This window comes from Falco biarmicus, chromosome 11, assembly GCF_023638135.1.
Source record: "Falco biarmicus isolate bFalBia1 chromosome 11, bFalBia1.pri, whole genome shotgun sequence".
Lineage (NCBI taxonomy): Eukaryota > Metazoa > Chordata > Aves > Falconiformes > Falconidae > Falco > Falco biarmicus.
The window spans coordinates 15,934,257-15,959,488 of record NC_079298.1 but is presented as its reverse complement, the minus strand read 5'-3'; the positions used below and the strand labels follow the sequence as shown (position 1 = coordinate 15,959,488).

The 25,232-nt window shown below is 39.6% G+C and overlaps 1 protein-coding gene across 1 annotated transcript in view; it reads right to left on the bottom strand.

Annotated features, from left to right (window-relative positions):
- The window catches only part of AK5 (adenylate kinase 5), a 99,978-nt gene extending 82,591 nt beyond the window's left edge, over positions 1 to 17,387 (bottom strand). Inside the window, exons 1-5 of the mRNA XM_056355901.1 lie at positions 16,901 to 17,387; positions 14,915 to 15,101; positions 13,768 to 13,935; positions 7,213 to 7,382; positions 6,982 to 7,095 (exon numbers count right to left, since the gene is read on the bottom strand). Of these exons, the coding sequence (XP_056211876.1) occupies positions 6,982 to 7,095; positions 7,213 to 7,382; positions 13,768 to 13,935; positions 14,915 to 15,101; positions 16,901 to 16,960 (699 nt within the window). The 5' untranslated portion in view covers positions 16,961 to 17,387. The remainder of the gene's footprint in view (positions 1 to 6,981; positions 7,096 to 7,212; positions 7,383 to 13,767; positions 13,936 to 14,914; positions 15,102 to 16,900) is intronic.
- Positions 17,388 to 25,232: the final 7,845 nt, after the last annotated feature.

Below are 25,232 nucleotides of genomic sequence, written 5' to 3'. Positions count from 1 at the left end.
TACTAAATCTGTACTACTAGGCAAAAGGATTTTGAAATTATCAAAATCCAGAAATTAACATATATTTAAAACAAATACATAAAATGGAAGTTCTGTTTGCTTTTAAGACATTTAAATTCATGTTTTCATTTTTTCTTCACAACCATGACTGCTTGGAACTTTGTTTTAAAGAGAGAACTGAGATTCTCACAGTCACATGACTTCAGGGCTTTATTAAAAGTACCCCTATTGGAAGCGTTGGCAGTATTGACTCTGCTTTCTGGAATTAAGGAATGGGAAGAGTCAGGAATTGGCAACAATCCAAGACTTCCAATGACAGAACTTATGTGTCATGTATTTAGTTTTCAAAGAGAAAAATACAGGCTGTATTTGAAATAATAATTAAAAATCATTACTGTTAGATTTATTATTACTTTATTACAATTAATAATAATTAAAATATTTTTTTTATTTTAAAGCCATTTATTTTAACTTAGATAACAACTTCAAGAAAACTGAAACTGAGAGAAAAATGCAGTGCTCATGGCTATGGGTTCTCACAGGCAGCAATGAGTCTGCAACGAGTAGCTGACCATTAAGGAATGAAGCTGGTGTAAGTGACCAGAATGGCAGAGTTGCTGTTGATTGGCAAGCACTGCTGAAAATCTGAAAACATCACTGAATACATCTTAAAGGCTTCTTTCCTGCTCAAAAGATGTGGATGATATGAACAGTGATATTAACAAAACTCAGTGAAAGATAGGGAAGAAAAGCTTGTAATTCAAATGTAAAATTCCTCAGATACGTAAAGTGCTTTTTAATCCACTTATTCCAGAGTGATATTATTGCTTGGAAGCAGTGTTTGTTACTTCTGGTTCCTAGATCTGAGCAGAAAGAGAAATACTGTGAGTGTTTCAAATGATACATTACGTTATCTTAGGGACTTTAGTCACTGAGATGCGATGCGTCTTAATGCAATTCTGCCTAGCAACACGTTGAGAACTTACTGTCCACATGAGAGTTTGGCAACATAATAAGGAAGAAATTGTCATTTTTTATCTATACCTATGTTTGGGAATGTTAGCATAGGTTGGTTTGCTTTGACTCGTTTACTAAAAATAACATTTTTTCCCAGAGAAAAGTTCAGCTTCTGGATTAGTCAAAGGGATAAAAATGTGCTGGTAGTACCAAGAGCAATTGCAAGCAAAGTTCAACAAGAATTCATTATCATTGAGTATTTCTATACTAGAACATTATACACGACACGTACTGTAACTAGAGTTCAGACACATACGTTATCCATTTGATATTTTCACAAAATAAAGAGATTATGAAAGCTCAAATAGTGTCAAGTCTCACTAACAGCTATGTGAGCCATAAACCGGAAGAAATTATTTTAGCAGAAAGTTTGTCACATTAGAGATGTCTGCAAACACAGCCCAGTTAGATTTTGCATGGGCCTGCGAAAGAAACCAGGCACCTTAGCTGACCTTCTCCTTTTCCACTACTGTCATGGTTTAACCCCGGCTGGTAACCAAGTACCACGCAGCCACTCGCTTACTGCCCCCTCTCCCCCAGGGATGGGAGGAGAGTTGGAAAGGAATGTAAAACCCAAGGGTTGAGATAAGAACAATTTAATAATTGAAACAGAATAAAAATGAAAGAACAATAATAACGATGACAGTAACAGTTATAATGAGAAGGGGAAGGTAAAGAATAAAATCCAGAAGGAAAGGAAGAAAGAAACACATGGTACACAACAGCCAGTTCCTGAGCAATGACCTGCCCACCCCAGCCAACCCCCCAGGCACATACACCAGGCACGCGCCCCGTGGTATGGAATACCGCTTTGGCTAGTTCGGGTCCGCTGACCTGGCGGTGTCCCCTCCCAATTCCTTGTGCCCCTCCAGCCTTTTCGCTGACAAGGCCTGAGGAACTGAAAAGTCTCACATCAAAGCCAAAACACAGCACCACACTAGCTCCTATGAAGATAATTAACTCCTTCCCAGCTGAAACCAGGACAGCCACTACTATGGTGGACTATTTCCAATATAAATTAGTTTGTCTTTCGAATAACTCAGCACAGTTCTTGCTGGTGAAAGCCATGTAGTAATATATCCAAAAAGTTTCATTAAGTAGCGTTCAGGAACTACAGTGTTAATGTTTGGGACCCAGACAGACTTCATGTCCTTTGTGCCTTGTCCTTCCATTGTTCATCACCTGCTTTCCACAACACGCACTGGTGGAGAAAGGGGATGTGACATGGCTTAGATGAAAAAATGTACAGGCTCTCTCCTGGTCCACCTTTCTCTGACCACTGCGGCCAGCTCACATCTAGTCCAAGTTTTGACCTTTTGGCTCTTTATGGGTCCAGATACTTTCTTGACCCCAACTGCATCATGCCTCACAAAACAGGAACAACAACAAAGACCAGACATGCTTTCTTGAACTACAATGATAGGGTTCTGTAGCCTGTTTTGTTTATAGGCCTCCTTTTTTCCTCACATTTGTTAAGTTTCTGTTCCAGCATTACCTACTCTCTCAATATCTTGTATTACTCATCTCAGTTTCCATTCAGTTTAATAACTTGTCCTTCACATTTTCCCCACACAGTTTATTTTTGGTATTACTACATATATTCTTGGAGTTTGTTTCTGTCTGTGTAAACAAAGGCAAAGGAGAAAGGCAATACAGTGGGAAACACGACTTTTAAAATGAATGCTGCTTTGCTTATTTCAAACTTCCATGGGATTACAGATGATGAATATGCATCCCAACATATGACAAAGGATAAATCAACAGTCACCCTTGTCCCTGCTGCTCATTCCTCCCACTGGCACCTGCTCTATATCCTATATGGCTGAAAGAACTGAGAAAGCCAGCATATTCTGTTTACCCTTATACAAACTTACCATCATTATTTTAAGTTACATCATAAAATAAAGCATAAAATGGACCTGCTGGGACAAGTCCAGAGGAGGGCCAGGAAGATGATCAGAGGGCTGGAGCACCTCTCCTATGAAGACAGGCTGAGAGACTTGGGGTTGTTCAGCGTGGAGAAGAGAAGGCTCCTTATAGCGACCTTCCAGTACCTGATGGGGGCTTGTAAGAAAGATGGGGACAAACTTTTTAGTACGGACTGTAATGACGGGACAAGGGTTAATGGTTTTAAACTAAAAGAGGGCAGATTTAGATTGAATATTGGGAAGAAATTCTTTCCTGTGAGGGTGGTGAGGCACTGGAACAGGTTTCCCGTCAAGCCGGGGCTGCCCCATCCCTGGCAGTGCTCAAGGCCAGCCTGGATGGGGCTTGGAGCAACCTGGTCTGGTCGAAGGTGTCCCTGCCCAGGGCAGGGGGGGGTTTGAACTACATGATCTTTAAGGCCCCTTCCAGCCCAAACCATTCTTTGATTCTATGGTTCTGTGAAAAGCCGAAAGTGTTCTAGCTGCTTTATGGAATGAGTAATAATGTAAAGTCACTGTTCAAAAGCACACAATGGCATTTTAGAACCCTTTTAATCAAAACAATTAACAGCTGGTGAAGGCATCATGAATGAGGGAAAACAGTTAAATAAATAGTTAACCCCTACTTCATGGATCTTTTGGCAGTTGCCCTAAATGTAGCCTTGAAATGGCTTGTGTCATACAACCTTTTCTGCTGTTTTAAGGCACATAAGCATGCAGCGGTCTCAAAGGGAACATCTGTAAGAATAAGTTTTCACCCATGACAAAATGAGTGACAACAATAACAGTTCTTATTCAGAACTCTTTATCAACAGATCCCAAGTTTTCTACAGGGGATATCTTTGTAAGAATAAGGCATGTGTATTACTGTGCTGGTTTTAGCTGGGACAGAGTTAATTTTCTTCATAGTAGCTAGGATGAGGCGATGTTTTACATTTGTGCTGAAAACAGTGTTGATAACACAGAGACGTTTTAGCCACTGCTGAGCGGTGCTCACACAGCATCAAGGCCTTTTCAGCTTCTCACCCCACCCCACCAGCGAGCAGGCTGGGGGGGCACAACAAGCTGGGAGGGGACACAGCTGGGACAGCCGACCCCACCTGACAAAAGGGATATTCCATACCATATGATGTCGTACTCAGCATATAAAGCTGGGGGGAAAAGAAGGAAGGGGGGGACGTTCAGAGTAATGGCATTTGTCTTCCCAAGTAACCACTGAACACCTTCCTGCTGCTGGGAAGCAGGGAATGAATTCCTTATTTTGCTTTGCTTGTGTGCACAGCTTTTGCTTTACTTAGTAAACTCTCTTTATCCCATCCCACAAGTTTTCTCACTTTCACTCTTTTGATTCTCTTCCCCATCCCACCAGGGAGGAGTGAGTGAGCAGCTGTGTGGTGCTTAGTTGCTAGCTGGGGTTAAACCACAACAATTACAGATTAATGTGATTTAACTATTTGCATTTTGTCAGATTTCACCGTTTTCTTCAGAAGGATGTTCCATTGCTTAATAGATCTTCTAATTATAAAGTGTCTTACTATTTAATCAAAACTTACTTTGCTGAAATTTCAACTCATTATTTCTCCTCCTCTCACTTCTGGCTAATGAGAACAATTCCGTTCTGTTCTCCTACACACTGCTAGCAAGAAAGCTGTAACATTTATAAGCTGTGGAAAACACCCGCAGCATCTTTAATTGCAGACCTGGACAAATTATCATAACAGTTAATTACTGAATTCTCCACAACTCAACTGCACTTCCCATTAAGGGTTCCCTGAATGCCTTAAAAATGTTAGCATGTTAATGTAAATAACCTGACATGCCACGGATTACTGTCAGCCTCATCCTGTGAAGATGGGTGCCATGTCTGCTGATAGACCCCTTTCCTTACCACAAGACCTTTTTACTTTTGTTTGTAGCATTACGGCTTACTAAACAGAGAATTTTAAAGAAACAAGTGTATTTTATTGTCTTAAGATTTCAACCCAAGATAAAACACTTCATTTATCCCACAGGATTAAATAGATGTTGTCTGTTGCAATATGTACATCTTTGTAATTTATTTCCATGGCCTTAGATATATGCTCATGTAAGAGTTTACTGCAAACATAGGTGAAAAATGACGAGCTTAAACATACCAAATTTTCTTTCCCACGCTCCTACAAAAACTCTATGGTTCCTTCTTTCCTTTTCCTTATTTATTTTAGAACAGGTAAGATTGAAATGTGGCCCTATACGAAGTGTTCTGGGATTTCTTTAGAGATCGTATAGTCATACATCTTTCAGGCAGAATCAGGTTTTGATGAGTATGATTTAGTAAATCCCATTAGACTGAAAATGAAGGAATATATGAAGGAATATATGTAGTCAGGTCTCAAATGACTAAATCCATCCTCTCATTTCTCTAAAAAAAAATAAGACCAGTCTTCAGCATCCCTGAAGCAACAGCAGATACTAAGAAGGAGCCAAATTTCGGATTTCTATGATCTGTCATTGTATCAATCTTTTTTCCATGTAGTTTTCTACAGGAGCTAACCTGGCTGGCAGAGGGGAATATTTCAAGTTAAATAGTTCAAGTTAAAAGATAAAAAGAAAATAAAACCATATTAAATCGGTGCAAAGGGAGGGTTCAAACACACATGAAACAGTGTCCATCTTTCTCCCCTTCTACGGCACAGTACTTACCGCCTGAGCTTTTTCTATTACCTCCTGGACTCCACTTCTGAGTGGTGTTACTAATGGACCCTATGATGGGTGCTCAAGCGTTAACTGGGTTTTCTTTGTAGAAGGAGATTCTGACTCTAGCATAACACAAAGCACTCAATGTAACTCCTGTCAGTTCTTCCAGTTCCACATCCCCCATTCTTTCATCAAACACAACATCAGCACGAAATTGTAACACCAAGAAATGCACTTGGGTCACTATATATACTGGACCAAAAACATAAGGCAAGGAAATGACCATTAAGCCTAAATTTCTGCTGTTTCATTTATAAAATAGTCAATTTTCTCTTTTGTTAATTATAAGGAGATATAGCTGGCAGTCACTGCTATTTTCTGTAATAACTGTTTTGTCTGTTTCCTTTAATTTCCTCAATTCAGTCTTCTAAATTTTGCCCAGAATAATACCTCATAAAAGCACACTAATGAAATGCCTCATTAGCTGCTTTCTTTCGTTACTTCTGTCTTGGCAATGCCACTTAGAATTCAAAGTACAGAAATGGCAGCACACCAGCAATTGTGAAGGACTTTGAAATGCTCTGCATGAAGGCACTCTAAAAATTCAGCACTGAAACTGCAACCTTTACTTGTGACCGTAACTGTTATGTTAACAGCACTTGATCAGAAAATGACATAAGCTGTTTGTTTTTCCACTGCATTTAAGTATTTTTAGATTAGTTTAAAATACACACATGAAAAACAACATGTGAATAGAACTTGGGAATGCAGCTTTAGCTGACTAAACCTTAGAACTGTAGTTTAGAATAAACAAAATGATCTAAATTTCTAAAAAAAGAGCATCATTTCTGGTACAAAAACTTGCAAAACACAGGCAGTTTTATCCCTTACTTTATTCCAGCCTTTTCAATGCACTGTAATAAATGTGAGATTAAAAGCATTGTGAAGATATAAATCGATTTAGGTATGTTTCTCTTAATGTAGATTAAATTGAACAAATAGATATGGAAATGTAATGTCTTCTTCCTTCCTAAATCACTAAGAGAAAAAAATATGGTTAGATTTGTTGTTATTTTCTTCTTCATGAGAGAATTTTCAATACTGAGAAGAGAGGCCTGGATTATTGGTTTTATTATCACATTGTCTTTTTACAAAATACTCTGCCTTCAGACAGGATGTAATATAACATAAACCAAAAGAATAACCTTTTGTCAACCTGTAATTATGGATCTGCAAAGATTTAAAGAGCAATGCTCATTTAGAAATAACATCTAGTCTTTCTTGGAATCTGACTGATGATTTCAAGAAGCTTAACTGTTGTAGAGATGTGTAAGTTATTTTAAGAATAAAAACAATCTCTTACTTGGTCCTCAAAGGAGATTGCCTGGGCAACATCTCTAGGAAATCCATCAATCACTATACCATCTTCATCAGGGATCTGCATTAATCTCTGCTTTATCTCAGTTATGGTTGTTTCCTTTCACAGAGAAAAGAAATTATTTATTTAATATTGTAAAGGAGGTTTTCTTGGTGCACATTAATACAGCATGTACAATTCCTTCAAAAGTAAACACTAACACAGGATACACTGTACCTGAGGGGCCAGTTCTCCAGTAGTAATTATTTTGGCAATTAGGCTCCATTTTCTATTGCTGCTTGTGCTGTGGATCTTCTTCCTTAACAATTCACCAACTGATATGTAGTTAAATCCGTAACGTTCTGCTATTTTCAAACTCTGTGTTCCTTTACCACTTCCTGGGCCACCTATTGTTAATGATAAGCAAAACATTAAATTAACCTTTCATCAGAAGTACCCAATCACACCTGAAATCTTTGCTATCAGCACCAGTTTTCCAACCATTATTAGACCAAATCTTGCAGTTGCATGACTTTTTACCAGCCATTAGAAATAGGTTTCATCTACCTGATCTTAAAGGTAACAGTTTGTATAATGAAGTAAAAAACCCAAAAGAATACAAATCTACTTGTGAATTAAAAATAAAACACTCTTTTAGGCTTGACTTCATTCTAAAGCTTCCTGGAAAGGAATTTTTCTTCATTGCTAGTAGAGGAGCAGACAAATGAACTGGTCCCTTCTTGAAATCTGTTAATCCAAAGATAGTCAGATACTCTGAAGTGTACTCATATCAGAAAGAATCACGCTTGGTTAGATAAGCCAATTAAATCAATGGAGTAGTCATGAAATGGAACTAATAAAATCTGCTTCTAAATATGCTTGCATGAGTTTCTGAGGTTTTCTAATTTTAAAATACAAAAAAAAAATAAAATTAAATAATCAGCTGAGACGTTTCCATAGTGATTTGGTACAAGGACTTTTATTGAACCACACATACTTCTGGTATTGATGCTTGAAGCATCTGATAGAGAAGCAATTTGTTAGGTTCACCTTTCTGGACAACTTGAAGAATAAAGAGACCCTTCAATATAGCACAGACAGAATAGGTGTCAAAATCACAGAAAACAGCTCCATTACATAGCAGGGAATGCTTCTGGACAGCAGAAGCAAGCACACATGTTAAAAAAGTCAGACTACACCTCAACCGAAAGGACACATTATGATGTGAAGAACAGAGAAACTGGAATCCAGTATGTAGAAGTAGGGAATTGTTTTGAAAAAAATAAATGTTTTATGTGGAAAAGTGTACGTTATTGAATAGCACAACAAAGCAAAATCAAAACAAATGTTTTTATATTAATTCCCAACACTAAGTAGCTATATTTTGGAGAATTGTGTGTGAGAACATTGAATTTTATTTCAACAGATAAAGAATTAAGATTTATTAAAAATAAAATTACATTTTCTATGAACTTTAAAAAATACAGCAATGTAATGAAAGTAAATATGAATAGAATGAGCTTCTTGTTAGTAATCATGGAACTCTTTCTCATATTATCTGTATTACTCCCCTAAATAGCTTTTAGACATTTATATAATTAATACAGACTTGACTGCAGGATATTTCTTCAATAAGGTTATGACACTGTCTGTGTAACCAGGTTCAAACCTGTGTCCCAATATTACATTTCAGAGAGCTTTCAGTGTCACCATTAGTCACCAGGAACTGTTCTGTACCCTTGATGCTGTGATGGTAACTCCACTTGGCCTCTGTAACTCAGATCGGGAACCATTTGAACAGAATGCCCAGGGAAACTTGTGTATTGTTAAGGTGTTCCCATACCCTGCCCACAGTTTAGTTATACTCTTGGGGAAAAAAGGTTTTTTAAGTTTAAATAATGCTTAAATCAAGCCAGGTTAAGACAGATGCAAATACAAGCATTTATCCGTAACAATCAATACAGCTACAGATGTTCACAAAACACAAATGAAAGAAAAACTATACATTATCTCTGCACAGTAAGGTTAGAACTGAAAAATATTTTTCCCTCATTCAGCTTGCTGCTACTCTCCTAAAAAGGCATGTGCTTTCTCTCTTCTGTTGGCAGATTATATTAGGTTTTGCAAGTGTTCTTCCATTTCAGTTCTTCTAGGTGATCTAGATAGGCTCAGATTGTTCAGTTTGAACTCTTTCTCTCACAGACAGTTCACCTATCCTCTTTGTTAGAATAAAGGATGTTTCCCTTTTGCAGATACACAAGCATCTGATATACTAGGAATCATCTCCTCCGCTAAAGTGGCTACAAAGCAATTCTGCTTCAGCTGTCCTCGCTCCCTTTGGCAGGACGCTTAGCCTTCCCCACGACAAACTGCATTTCACCAAACCTTACGTTGTGTTTCACTCCTGTATCAAACACACACCTGATACAAATGTTCAAAAAAGATAATTCCATGTAGTTTACAGTTTATTACAGGCTCTTGGTAATCTAGAATGACAGCAGAATTGGAGTAACTGATTCCCAGTGTCGTTTTTCTTACGTTGATGAAAACAACAGCACAAAGAAGTACAGCTAATTGTTCAGTGATTGCTGACAGTTTGTATGGAGCAGAGTTTGCCAGATGAATGAATAGGATTATTAGTCATTACTGGAACATCTATTCACTCCGTGTAAAGATTTCCATAAGCAACCTCTTACTATATATAGAGCCACATATTGCAATCTAATAAGCATAACATATACATAATATACCTCATATATGTGTGTTTAAACATATGTGTAACATTTATTACTATGAATTTATGTGGCTTTATTTACAGTCAATAATCCTAGCTACAAGGAAAAAAGGGGCAGCAGGTTGTGACTGTGCTTCAGAGCAAAGGGTTTATAAAACATACTGAAGCCAATGCTGTGCTTAATTCCTGCAGATATAAAACTTCCAAGGAAGGAAATTCAGCTTATTTCACTGGAGACTCCAGAAAAGTTTGAAAAAGTCTATGTTGCACCCCAGAAACAATAAAGATTCAAAATATATATATAGGTAACATATAGCACATTAGAAACTTAAAATTTGACAAGGAAAATGGTATCTGCATTCCAGCAGAGATACAAAAGATGCCAGAACATCAGGCTCTGTAAAACCATACAATAGCCAAAAAAAAAAAAAGGTTTTGAAACCAGTTACGTAGACTTCACACTTCTGTTAGGGAGAGCTTTGCTTTGCCATTAAAGAGGGGGGGGGGGGGGGGGGGCAGGGTTTGTGGCGCAGAAGTGGTGTAGTTTGGCACTTCTGTTCTTTCAATTTGAATTTGAATTGCAAGCAGAAAAAAACCCTAGTAAGTATTTACTTTAATGTTCACAAACTTCTCATACATTTTGTTTTTCCCAATCCAAAAACATCCCTTCATAGTAAAATGGGATTATCCATTTACAATCTAGGGGAAAACATTCAGGTAATAAAATAAGTGAAAAGTGATAACACAAAATTACTTCCCACAGCAAACCATTATAATTTATTGAACAATGTATCCATTCCCGCTTCTTTGATAAATCATACTGACAAACTGTTCACAAGAAAGGAAAATCAAATCACTTTTGGTTTTTATTCTTTTCACCTATTCTGAGATTATACATTATTCAAGAAAAGAGTGATTATTTTACATATTTCTTAGAAGATGTCTAGGCTAGAGAACACTTGTTGCATCTAAAATTATGTTTGCTAACTGGTTTCAAGGGAAGATTTGTATTCCCAAAAAGTTTTACTAAAGCAGTTGTTTGAATCTAGTTTTGTCAATGGAAGTATAAAATTTCTATTTTGCTTATACTGTTGTAAAATCAAACCAAATTCACATAATAATAAAATTTATGAAAAGACTTATGATTTTAAAATCTAGCTGTGGGCTGGATATGATGAACCAAGGGACCAGCCACCTGCTGACAGCACTATCCTAGGTGTATCCTTTAAACTTTGACTATAAAAGGAAAATGTATTCTTCTAATATAACTAATATTTTTAATTAAGTGCAGTTTAAAAACATACCGAACTGAGGCTAATGACACAAGGTAATTAATTTTTTAACATCTTTGTACTCAGGCTGTACCAGTAGTAAAAATGTGTTTGTCAAAATATGTTAGGAAACACATTTTTAGACACAATCTAGTTTCCTAGTGTTATAATGCCTTAGAAACTTAATTTTCCAGTGATTCAGATGTGTGCCATCTTGGCTGGTTCCACCTGACTTTCTGAAGTCCAGTCATATACTCACTTTGCAGCTTTATAGCTTTACATGCCACCAGAAGCCTTTTCTGCAAACACAGAAAAGAACAAAAACCCCCAGCTTAATAAGTGGCCTCTCTTTTGCCTTGGAGCTACCTGGTTCATTATAAGGATGACAGATTTCATAAAGCAAAGAAGTTATAAAAACCTTTATGGGAGCATTAAAAAGGTCTTGGGCTAATGCATTATTAAAGAAAAGTTCACCTAATAGGCAAAGCAGAAGACAGGTCTTTAACTTCTGTTAATTTCAGTCCCCAACAATGAATGGGACCAGGACCACCTGAGTCAGGCAGTACGGTTAGTTATCACTGAACATAAATACCTTTTTTAACTGACGTTTTCTCTGGCATTTTATGCAAACAGAAAAATATGCAACACACTGTTTATGTAGAACATTTATCTATTGAAATAATAGTACACTTTTTTTCATATTCTCTCTTTCATTCAATGTATTAGCCATTCTTTTATTCTTGCCGGTGTGTGTTTTTACATGCATTCTCAACAGGAAGTTGAATTTGGGAGAAATTGTCTTGATACCGTACAAAACTGGACAATAGCTGCTAAGCTACATATAGTACTGTGTTTCTATCAGATCACACTGTAATGGACAGATTCAAAGGAACTTAGTTGGAAAATAAACGTGAAATAGCCTTTATGGAATGTTTACAATGTTCCCTATATAAATGGGGGCAAAGAAAAGCTCTATAAAATCCATAGTCTGTTCACTACATGCTGGCGTTCAAGGATTTCACTTCAAACACCCCTGCACTCCGTTCCAGAGGTGAAAGCCAATCCCTCTTCATCCCACCTAGATCAAACTTTCATTCATCACTCTGTTGCAACAGAGCTACATGGATTTCAATGCATTAAGTCTTCTGTGGTCACTGTAAAGGAGCCAGGTTTTTTTCCTTATGAAAAAGAAGGCTAGCTAATTAATTAAGATGAAAGACAGACGTGTTATTTCTCCATCTAATGCAAGCTTTATAGTTCAATGGTGCATGGAGAGATTTTCATGCTCAGATTTGTAATTCCGAAACAAAAGATTAAGAAAATTCAAATGCCCAGGCAATTCTTGTGGTATACCACAAATATCTAGAAAAATGTCTGCTTTCTGTTTTCAGTATATTCCAGTATCACATTTTGGATAATTGCTGGATGCAGAGCATAGAGGACATGCTGTTCTTGTTGATCATAGAATCATAGAAAGGTCTGGGTTGGAAGGGACCTTAAAGACCATCTAGTTCCAAGCCCTCTCCCCTGGGCAAGGACACCTTCCACCAGACCAGGCTGCTCCAAGCCCCATCCAGCCTGGCCTTGAGCACTGCCAGGGATGGGGCAGCCACAGCTTCTCCGGGAAACCTGTGCCAGTGCCTCACCACCCTCACAGGAAAGAATTTCTTTCCAATATTCAATCTAAATCTGCCCTCTTTTAGGTTAAAACCATTACCCCTTGTCCTATCACTACATACTCTTGTAAAGGGAGATTCCACTCTACATCACAGTGAAGACATTTCTATTCTCTTTTACTATACTACATACTATGTTACGGAAGCAGTATCTCCCTTTAATATGAATAATGCTTTATAGACTAAAAATGTGACTCTCCATCACCTGGCACCTGTGCTGTAACTATTTAAACAGTCCAGAGAGTCAGAGAATTAGGCCTGGTGGTAAAATTTTGAAAGACAAACATCCCAGATGACAAGGAAACTATTTCAAAGAAATTAAATTCAGAAACAAAATAAAACATTGACTTAGACTTAAACTGCAGCTATTTCTTAATAAACAGTATGCTGCTTTGAGGTGGAAAGCACAAGTTGCTTAGAAAGGACACTAAACGTGACGCAAGAGAGAACCGGGGGAGACAGAAGAATCAACTGATGCTGATCGCTTACTCTCCATGAAGTTGGCACAGGATTAATTCACCAAATAGATCTATGGATTAATTAATCAGTGCAATGGACCAGTGACGATGTATGCTTACTCCAGCTGGACATATCGATCAGTTTTCAAGGTTCTAAATATAAAGGACAACTGTTCCCTATAACCTTTTTGAGGTGCCTCATGCATTATTTTTAAATATTCTTTTTTGTGAGCAGCTTTGAGTACATCTACGATAGTGTTTTAATTCAGATCTGCAGCACACTTTAGAAGAGCTCTTTGGTTCACATGGTGGAGTTGTCTCGAAATTCATGAGCCAGGTTTGGTTTTGATTAAAACAAACTGGCAGATGTGCTCCATAAGCAAACCATGAGCTCTCCAGCTGCTAACAGGCATCCAGTCTACAGAACATGACCGCAGGTGCTCACTGCAACCCCTAAAATGCTTACAGTTGGAATGTTATATCCTCAGCACTAACAATTTCATCTGATACACTCTTAACTGGGCTGCACCACTTGCTACAGCAGATGGGAAAATTGTATTTAAATACATATAGGCATTCCATGTATTTGCAGAAAAAATAAAAAGGCAAAGTAACAAAGATAAGATCTTGTCAAAATGACTCTGCCTTCATACCTATGACAAGAATAATTTTTGGTCGAGGTCTTGCAGGATCAAACACATCGTACTCCTCAATTAACTCAGCAGTTTCAGAGAGGTCTGTGTCACTTTCTATGGAAAACTGTTGGATTGGAGGGAGTCGGTCATACCGTCGGTATGGGAAGTTAGAATTATCAGGCATCACTGTAAAATAGTAAGACAAACTGGGAATTATGAAAATACACAGAAAACTCAAAATTTACTGTGTACACAAATTTAAATCAGTATAATCAATAAACATAAAGTATAAATATCTCCTAATTTTACAATGTGCTTGCTGTTACTATATTAAATGTTTCTTCCTTCTGTTTAGCCCAGTTATTAAATTGGAACCACTAGGAGTCAAGTTTTCTTTGGTGTTTCTTTACAAGCACATCAGCTTTCCTGTGAAAATCTGCCCATAACACCCACAGTTCGGCGGTGTCCTCTGCAACTAAAAGCCTTGTATTGTGCCGATAACCTGTACTGTTAAGCTGAACTCTTTTGGTGATACATGTTGTCCAGAGAGACAGAGACAGTATTCTTGCTAATTAGTTTAATGAAATGCTGGATGGCAAGGAACAATAACTATGGCAACTGAAAGATGAGCTAATTACTCTTTGTTACCGTTACAAATAAAATAATTACAGGTATTGGTATGACATCTGCTTAGATTTTATGAGATGTGCATTTTTCAAAGAGTTTATCGTTTACATTGTATTTAGCATAGAGCTCCAATATAAACTAGAAACACAGTCTAGTGTAACTGCATTGAAGTTAGTATGTACATCATCCATACGGACCAACTAAAAATAGAAGCCAAGTGCACTGGATCAACTCTGCCCTTATCTTTGCAAATGTTTTAAGTAGGAGACAATAAATCTTTCCACTGATGTGTTAAACATTTACACAGCAAATACCCATCATTAGGCTGCAAAATGGTCACAAATTCCTCTCCTGCACAGCATCCATTATGGGAGGAGAAAAATGCCAAAATGCAAGGAAACAGAATCCTAGAGTCCTTTGCCTAAGGAAAATCAGCATGAGGCATGATCTGCTATAGAAGTATAAAATAATTCAGCAGTGGATGTAAAACCACCCACATGATAAGAAATACAAACATTTTTATACTTTAATACATTACCATTCCTGAAAAAAGACCTCCTGGATTGTCCTCCATTGAGTGGAGGCAGGGTCTTCTTTTCTGGGCTGACAAAAGTGTCCCATTTCACTTTTTCTGACCCTCCAAGCTCTTTCACTTTCTGCAAACAGTTTTCCAAATATTCAATTGGGTCATCGGGTTTATAACACATTAATCCATTCAACAGACTCTGCAACGTAAGATCAGAAATACACACTATGACAGATGCCAGGAAAAACAAGCACTTTTACTCTGCATTTTACTTTACACTGAGAGACATCATATTCCTTGTATATTCAGACTCTTACTTCAAGCCAATGCATGAGCGTGAGGCCTGCAAAAATTGTAGGATTTTGGTTTGCCAATGTCACAAAATGGATTCAGAACTGGAAGCTTGTGGCTATGTCTTTGTATTTTTCTGTTCACACTGTAATAAAAACTGAAAATAGTAAAAAAGTTCCCTACATTTTTCTTAGAACTACCACTGGCAACTATACGCAGACCAATGCATAAACTAGAGAGCCCCAGAAGTTATATATTCTGTGTAGCCTATCAGACCACTAAAATGTACCTTTTCCTTAAAGAGCAATGCACACACAAGTATCTTCTCCATATTCTTGAGTCAACGCTTACACGAATAATGAAAAAAAGATTTTTAAAAGATCACGAGAAATAGAGGAATACTCAAATTACCTTCTTGATTGGATATTGGAAAAAAACCCCAAACCCCAAGTTCATAGGTTCCTCCAGATTTCATTGACTGGCATTTCCCAGCTATTAGAAAATCCCTGCCTGCGGTATTTAATTCTGTACCCATTGTACCTATGAGCATTATGGGGAGGAATGTCAGGCCCTCCTCTGACGCATGGTAATTGATTTTCCTTAACAAAGTGATACATAAGTCATCATCTTCTCCACAAGGCAACTGCATCCAACCTTCTCTTAACAATAAATGTCTTTCAGGATGATCTCTGTTCCTTTCTGGTCATCTGAATTTTTGTGCAAATTAACTTGAGAGTCACAGTTGTTATTAGTAATAAACATAAATAGCTCCGATTCAGGATTTGCTCAGTTACTTGTTGTCTACATTTATACAGTAACTGTTGTTTACACCCATTTGAATTTATAAAATCGGTTATTGTTTGTATGCACCTATGCCCTTATTATACTACTTAAATGATCACAGCAACTGCCTATGTATTTTCACAGAAGATACGCATCAATTCTTAAAAATTGTTAGTTCAGGCTTCGAGCCTCTACAGAAAAACTGTTTTGTCCGCATCTCTTGTGAAACCATTCACATTCTAAACGTGTTAGTAAAACATCAGCGTGGTCTATGTCCTGTAATTTCCAATTACATTAAAAAAACCGCCTGGCTCCAGAACAGACCAGGGAAAACACCTATGTGTCCCGGTGTGTGTGTCTTTTATGTAGATGGCAGGATGTCTGATTTGGGAGAACGGGGGAAGAAAAATAATCCACATTGCACAGAGAAGTGATTATCAACCATTAGCAGCGGGTAACTCGCAGGAAGCCAAACAAACCCCCACTAAACAGTTGCGGGTTTTTCCTTCTCCCCGACCGACGAAAATCTGGAGAAAACCTGGCAGCCAGCCCCCGCCGGAACGCCGCGGCGGCCCGTTGCCCTGCGGACACCCAACTTCGCTCCCTCCCAGGCGGCTGAGGGACGGCAGCCGCGGCCGCCCGCAGCGCCGCGGAGGGGCGCGGCCGCCTGCGCGCCCGCGGAGGCTCGGGGCAGGCGGGGCCCCGCGGCCGGCGGCTCCGAGCCCGGCGGCGCCCAGCCCGGCGGCTCCCAGCCCGGCGGAGCCCCTCGGGCCGCGCTGGGGCCGGCTCCCCGCGGCGCCGCTCCCCGCCCCGCAGCCGCTGGCGGCTCCGTCCTTCCAGCCACCTTCAGCCCCGCCGCTCGCCGCGGGGTCCCAGCGCGGAGCGCCCCCCCGACGGGGCGCCAAACGCGCCCCCCGCCCCTACCTCGAAAAGCTGCGGGATCTCCCTGCGGGCCAGATACTCCTTCGCCTCGCCGGCGCTCATACCGCCAGCCGGGGACGGGGGCGCCGGCGGGGCGCGGGTGGGCAGCGCCGAGCCCCGCGCACGGCACGGCACGGCACGGCACGGAGCGGCGGTGCAATGCGGGAGCCTCGGCGAGGCTTCCGCGGGCGGGCGGGCGAGCCGGGGCGGGGGGGGGGAGGAGGGAGGCAGGCTGCCCGCCTCCCCGTCCTCGCTGCACGGAGGCAGCGAGAGCACGTTTTCCCCGGGCGGGGAGGACGAGCGTGCGCAGGCTGCCGGGCAAAGTTTCAGGGGGTGCCTGCGGTGAGGCACCCGAGCGGAGGCGGTGGCGTTGTGCCTGGCTGCGGGCCGCGGGCGGGGCTGCCCCGGGGGACAGCGGCCCCGGCTCCCCGGGAGGCGCCGTCTGTCCGTGCGGTCCCGAGGCGCGCCCCGCGCTGGGGGGGCCGCGGCTGCGGGGGGCTGTGCGCGAGGGCAGCGCGGAGGCGGTGGCGCCTCCCAGGGCACGGCGGGCTCTGCCCTCGGCATCGTCTGTCGGCGTTCTGGAGAGCGAGGCATTTCGTGTGCTATGGCTGGTAAAAGGCCACGAACTGTGATAGCTCATGAGCTTCTGTGGTCAGCGATGGTCGGGTCACAGGAGGAGACCTGAAGACAATCTCTGGTCCAGTCTCCTGCTCAGAGCAAGGACAGCTCCTGCCTGAGGTCAGACCAGGTTGCTCAGGGCTTCATCTAGTATCATCTTGCAAAACCTCCAAGGATGGAGACTGCACAGTCTCTCAGGGCAACCAGCGCTTGGCTGGCCTCATGCAGAAAAAACGTTTTCTTCTGTTCAGTTGGCACCTCCCTTGTCTCAATTTGTCTCTTGCCCACCACCGCACCGTTGTGAAGAGCCTGGCTCCATCTTCATGATAACCTCCTCACCAGCACTGGAGAGCTGTTATGATGTCCCCTCAGCCTGCCACAGGCTGAACAAGCCCAGTTCCCTGAGCCCTCTCCTCAAGGGCAGTGGCTCTCATCCCTGACCATCTTGGTCCAGTCGAGCCGCGGCAGTTTATCAACATCTCTTTTACTGGGGAGCCCAACATGGGACGCGTTATTCTAGATGTGCTCCAAGAAGTGCCACATGAGAGGTATCTTCTGTCATACTTGGTAGCATACTGGAAGTCAGGGTTAATTATTTCAGTTGCTTAATTGTCCTGTATCAAGTCTGATGTTCCAATTAGATTTTAACTTTGTTGCTGATCTTTTGTAACACAACATCCACGTAGTCTCACGCATAGCCTAACAGAAATAGGTTACCTAAGTTGCAAGCTTACGAACAAACAGCGAGCAACAGCTTTCTGTATCTCAGTATTCTTCAGACATAGGACAGGTCTTCTCAGGAGTCTTTTTAGAAGCTTCTCCCCCTTGTGTGTTATTTGTGGATCAATACCAGTCTGACGAGCTTCTCCCTCTCAGCTGCAGCCGTCTTCCTTGTTTTGCTGCTTCTGTAGTTAAGCTGCCCTCTTTTTCCTCTGCCCTGCCTCCAGCTTTTTATATAAGACCATTTCCTTTCTCCTGGAGAGGCTTCCAGTCCTTGTCCATTCCCCAAACTGCTAACACTGCCCCAGGGGTAGTGCCGTGATCTTACTCTGATAAATTGGACTGAAAGGTTTTGCAAGGCATCCAGTCTCTCCCAGCAGGTTCCACCTGAAGGGCAGCCACTAACGTCCCTTTGCAGCAGTCAACTGATGGACGGCCTGGTCTCCACTTCAGCTGAAGTATCTCTGGAAAGTAGTTGGGATTAGTCAGCTTAAGACCTTTCCAGTTCCATTTTCTCTGAATACAGCAGTGTCCGCTTAGGGAAGCTGCAGTAATGTCACTGAATTGGCACTGCTTATATGTTTAAGGAAGATTTTAGTCTTTGCTGGAGAACTTAATCAGCATTCATCTGCAGTCTTTCTGATCCTCCCATGAACTCTGGATGTGGCTTTAACCCTACTTTCTCTTGCTAAGATTTTAAAACATCCAAATGTAAATTCATTGTAAAAGTACAGTATCTTCATTTTGATTGAGTAAAAACTAGGGTAGGCTCCAAAGTCCTAATCAAAAGATCTGAGAGACAATTGGTTTTAAAAGACCTTAAATGAAGTTTGACAAGAGGAAGACTGAATTAAATTAAAGAGATATTTTCTTGAAATAAGATCTTACCTAAGGACGGCTAATGGAAGATGCCATTATATTCAGGAAGACAGAGCTGTGGTTTTGGTTTTGTGGGGTTTTTTTGTGTGTTTCTTTTTTTTTTTTTTTTTTTTTTTTTTTTTTTGGTTTATCCAGAAAAATTCATCTGTATTATCATTGTTTCAGAGAAATTCCGTGTATAGGCTTTCAGCATGTGTATTTTTATATAATCAATTTTACGGGTAAATTAGTATCTCATCCAATGTCCTGGAGTGATAAGAGAAAAATACTTCCTTTCACATGCTTTCCATAGCATCCTCCTCAGGAATTTGAAAAATTTTTGTGTAAAGTCTTGTCTGACATGTTTGGTTTTTACAGTAGGCTTCCAGGCATTTTGCTCAGTTAGATAATGCTAACAGAAAATAAAAATTCTGACTGTTCTGTCATAAAACTATTATCATTATGCACATCTAAATTATTGTTCGAAAAAAGAGTGATTTCAAGCTAATATGATTCTTGTTGCACAAAATCAAATTCTATGTCGCAGAAACTACTGCCTCAGACAAAAATATGTCCATTTAGGAAATCTGTCAGACTGAATGTGTGAAATGTATCTGGAAAGGATATTTTTGGATCTAATAATATGGTACCTCCTTCTAGAAGTGATCTGTTATGTGTTTGCCTTTGGCAAAATCCCTGTGTTGAAACAGGGTCACAGGTGGACGCTTCACAAAGGCTCTGAAGAACATTGGCAGCAAAGGATTAAGAATATATTAGCTGAACGGGCATACAAAGCTGGGGTATTTGTCATTTCAGGTGTGTAGGTAACGTAAAGGCAGCTGTTAGAAGGTTAACTGTCATTTGACAGTGTCTGATCAAGAGTGTGGCTGGAAATGAAGTGGTTTTACTGCCTTGGAAAAGAACACGGGATGCAAAGGAAGTTCACAGAAATGAGAACATGGATTTGAGTTCCAGAGCACTGCCAGTTCCTGAAGGTACAGGCAGCTCTTCATGGTACTGGGGTGAGGCTGAAGGATCACTTTGGTTATACTTCTGCCACCTCCTATCTCTTTTGGAGGGGAAGAAACTACAGCAGAAAGAGCAAAATTTTGCTATCAAAATGATAATATTTCAGGAAATTCATCTTGAAAACTTACATGAATCCTATCCCATTGCGCTGATTCCATTCTCATTGGTTCCTCCAGTAACGACATGAATCTGAACTAATATGAAATTATATGGGATCAGCTGGAATATGCTGTTCTGGGCCTTCTCTTCTTGGTAAAATCAATTACCTAACACCCATAGCCTTCAGTCAAAGCTTAATTAGGTTCTATGTTTTCAAAAATCACTTCAGAATCCCCCAGTATTTTATGCATCTTCTAGTCTTTTGTCTAGCATCTGTTCAAGCAGTAGTGCCTGGCATTTTTCACACAAGCTCTGCTGAATGTCTTTATTAAATCAGAACCGATGCCCTTGTACTGATGTGCTTACACAGGCTGGTGTGAGATATGTGGACAGTTTGAATGTGTAGATTCTGTAAGTAAAACAATTATGTGCAGCCTTTTTAATAGAATATGCTGAATTACATCCTTATGATCCAGAAATAATATGCATTGTAATGTAAATGCAGAACTTAGTTGCAGCCCCATATTTGAGCCTAGTGTGGTGTAAATTAATCCAGGATTGCTAAAACAAACTTTTCATTTTAAGTCTTCTGCTACAGTGGTGTTAACATTTTTTTAAACCTGCTATTTTCCTTCCCCTTTCTTTTCCATTTTGCTAAATCTTTTTATCTTTTCTACTGATACCTAAACATGTGACTTAAGTGAATTAAATCACTAATTGAAAGATAGTGAAAAATCTACCTAGAAAAATCCAACCTCTGGATCTAATTTTCACTGTGCCCTAGAACTGCCATTTTATGTAAGTTTATGTAAGTTCTGAGGACACCAGCATGAATAAAACCTGGAAGAAAGACAATTGTGCTGCTTAAAAGTGTGAGGATGCAGACTGCAATCTGCTGAAGAAAAAAATAATGCTGTGATCAAGTCCCTTTAACCTTTGTTTGGATAAGCTACATAGCTGTAGCTTTTATTTTCCAGTTACAGTGTAATCTTTCTTATGACCCCTCCCTGAACTCTTTCCAATTTATCAACAGGCATCTTCAGTGAAGGCATCAAACAGGACACACTGTTCCAGAAATGGTCACACCAGTGCCAGGTGCTGACGTGATTCAGCCTGCCTATAACATCCTCACAGTCCTCATTCTGTTGTTTTCACACCGATGGACTGAATTTGTGCACTGGCCTTGGTGTTGCAATGGGGTTCACCTTTAGCTGGTTATCTAGCAGGCTCCCAGCAGCTCTGCTTTCCACGGTTTTCTCACACAGATGCCTCGACTCTAAGATCAACACCTGCTCTTTATTCTTTGATGCATGACTTCATATATTTGCTTGCAGCCAATTTACTAAGAGATCAGCATGCTCAGCACCCTTTGTGAGTTACCACTTTCCTAGTCTTTGTTATCTGCCAAGTATCACTGGTACCAGTGATTTTCTTTTTTTTTTTGTATTATTATTTGGTAATCAATAAAACTGTTACACAGCACATGGCCAAAACACAGTTCCCATGGGACCAAACCAGAAACTTAATATTTCTCATTTATACTTCACTTTTGAGACCAATTACTCATTAAATACATGTGCATGAATTCTGATTCATTCAGGTTTCCTGAACAAGATATCCCGCAGTGCTAAATAAATACCATCAGATCATCACTTTTTTCTTCATCAGCCAAAACAAACCTTCTTGAACAATTGTGTAGGGATAAATCTGAGAGGATCTAATTTTCAAAAACTGGCATTAACTAGCATTATTTAAATTCCATATAAACTACATTCCGGTATGTTCTTACCAGTTCTGATTTTTTCACTGCTACATTTTAGATGGACAGGCCTGTAATTCCCTATGACACCACTCTTTTAAAGTACTGGTCTAACGTATTACCAGAAAGCAAATATTTCAAGGGTTGTTAGAGGCCCAAGATGTCCTTTCCAGCTAAATAAACCTCTGATAAAACTTACCCAAATACGCAGATTTATTCAGTTGGTTTTAGCGGCTACTATTTATAAAGGTTAGCTGACTACAGTTGTAATGGAGAATGTTTCATCATCATCCTATGGTATAATTACATCATCTGATTATTTCCGTATATACAGAACAGAAATACTTAGTGAAGTCTTCCAATTGCTGTTGTTGCATCCATGCAAGCATATTCCAATAATGCTGTTAGGACCCTTTTCTTTCTTCTGTTCAGAAAACCAGCTCTTTTAAATTCTGTTCCACCAGTCTGACTATTGGGTTTTATGTAATTTTGTTTCCTTGCTTGGTTTTTTTTTTTACAGTTCTTAAATCTCTTGCATGTATTTCTTGCAGCTTCTAGTATTTGTTATAGATGTTTTTCTTATGTATCTTTATTTTCAAGCCAAATCACTTTTTAATCAGTGCTTTTTCAGTCATAGGTTGTTAGTGTTTTGGCTGTTTTGTTAGCATTTCTTAAATAATTCCCAGTTATCATGCATATTGAAGTCCTTATCATTGATCTGGCTCATCGTAATTAGATAGTATGAGGATATTGTACAGGTATTATGTAACTTAATAAATTCAAGGTTACCACCTCAGAAAGTCTTTAAGCTTCTGTGAGATGGAAGGCAGGAGATCCTGCAGGGGTTTTCCTTGTTCTTAACTCAGTCACTTAGAAGACTGGTCACTACTGGTGAGAACACAGACCGGGGGCTTACACAGACTTTCAGTCTGATCTGTCACAGCTTCCTCATCCTTTTGGCTTTTATTTTATGGCAGTTAAACTGAAATTCCCTCCCTCCTCTCCCCAATGTTACAGAAATTGCTCTTTGGGAGGATTACTTTCTTTTCCTCAGTTGCCATTTTTCAGTAACTGATTAATAAACGCTCCAAATAATTTGATACTGAATTTTCAATGACTTAGAAATGCTGTGCTATTTTTTCCAATGAAGTCTTAATTTCCTTGCCTTTTCATCCTAGGGATCCAACCACAGATTTTAAGGTTCTAATCTATGAATTGTCCCCAGATAGATACTGATAATAAAGAAATTTCAGTTCATTGTGTTTATTCTTTATGAACTAAGAAAATGCAGGTAGCTGTAGAAAAAAAAAAATCCACAAAGAAACACAGCAAAATTCAGTTAATAAAATAGGCCTGACCTGAATAATGACTTGTGCGTGGTGGTGGGAATAGAAAAGAATTCAAGCACAGCATTTAGACTTTGTCTTGGGAATGCTACAAGGCGTAAGACTCTTAGAAAGTATGAGCCCCTGCTACTTATCATTTGGGTTTTATTTCAGTGGCATAATGGACTAGTGCCTTACAACATTATTTCTATAACCTGTTATTCAGTCATACAGTGAAAATCTTCCCTACTTGAAAATCACCTTGATACAAAGTACAGCTCTTGAAAAAATAAGCCTCTTGATGATTTTTTCTTTAATAGAAACCTAAATGAATTGAAAGTAACGTCAGCTTCCTATATGCAGGGCTTACAAGAGTCATATCATGATTTCAAGGATTGTTCACACTGAGAAACCTTCAACATTTTTTGATACTTCTGTCTTTACAGAGGTGCCAGTTAGTTTGATATCACGTTGGTTTTTTTACCTAGGGTCAAGAAGTGCTCCCGACTGGGCCTTTTTCAGGCAGAAAAGGGCCCAGAGGACATTTACAAATACAGACTTTTGTTTCACTTAGTCAAACAAAATTACTATTAATTTTGGTCAGGTTGCACATGTATGCCAAAGAATAAGCGAACTGTTAAGAAAAAAATCGTGGTTTGTGATATAGCCTTTTTTTTATTATTAGGATTCACAATGGAATAATGTTGGCATGTGCTCTTGTTGAGAGCGAACATGGCCGTAACTGTAGCGTTCTGGTAAAAAGTGAAGAGTCACCTATTTCCATATTCAGTGTGTATTCAGTATTCACCACAAAGCAGTAGCTGTCAAAATGTCAGCCAGCCGCTAGTATTTGTTGTTTTGTTGTTAAAGATTTTAGTTTCTTTAGAGCTAAACCTCTGTTTGTTTTTTTTATTTCATATTAAACTGGGAAATGACTGTCCAAACCCTCTTTTTTAAATCCAGGAAGACTGTAACTTAGGCAGGTATTGGCTCACAACTCTGAATTCTATTGTGAGGAACAATTTTTTCTGTGGGAGTAATTTTAATTTTGATTGACAGAAGCAATTTTTCAACGATCTAAAGTTCTTGAACTCATTCATTTAACTTTTTGTTCTTGCATTGCCATGAATAACAGGCAATATATAGAGATTAAAGTATGCATATTACATAATAATTATATAAAAATCAGAATACAGAAGAAGGACAAGATAAAGAAATTGCATCTTCAGACACAATGGGATTAGTTGAGAGACATGAGAGAAACTGGCAAATGTTTTAACCATGGAAATGTTTTAATGTTAATTCGAAATTCAACCTGACTTTCTGCTGACGTGCAAGAACACTGCCTGAATTTAGTCACTAACTTCAGTGAATGCTTTCTTGACAGTATAACAAATGAGAATTGGATCAAACACCTGTTTTCAGTAGAAGACGACACCCTGCCAGATGGCTTATTAGCAAAGATAACAGAACAGTTGATGAAACTGTCGTAAGATGGTTGAACTTGAACTCAGATTCAACAAAGCATGGGCTGAAAACTTTTGGCTGAATGGAAGAGTTTGGCCTGATATCGGATAATTTGATACCAAATAGTTTTTAACACTTGACATTATTAATAATCATCAGCACTTCTTGAATGACAAAGACATTTTTTTTCCTGCCATGCTATCCAATAAAAACTAAGTCATCGTTCAACTGCAGAGCTGAACGGGACCCTTGGCCCTGTCTTACCGCTGTCCCTTAAGAGGTGAGGCAATTGTGTTCTGGGAAGCAAATACACCCCAGCTGGGTGTTGAGGCCATGGCACAAGGCAGGGGTCAGGAGAAGGTTGTTATGGATAGTTGTTTTCAGGAGAACTCCTTACAAAGTTCTGCTCCTGTGTGAACTCGTTGTATCAAGAGGCAAGTTACTAGAAAATGACACAGCT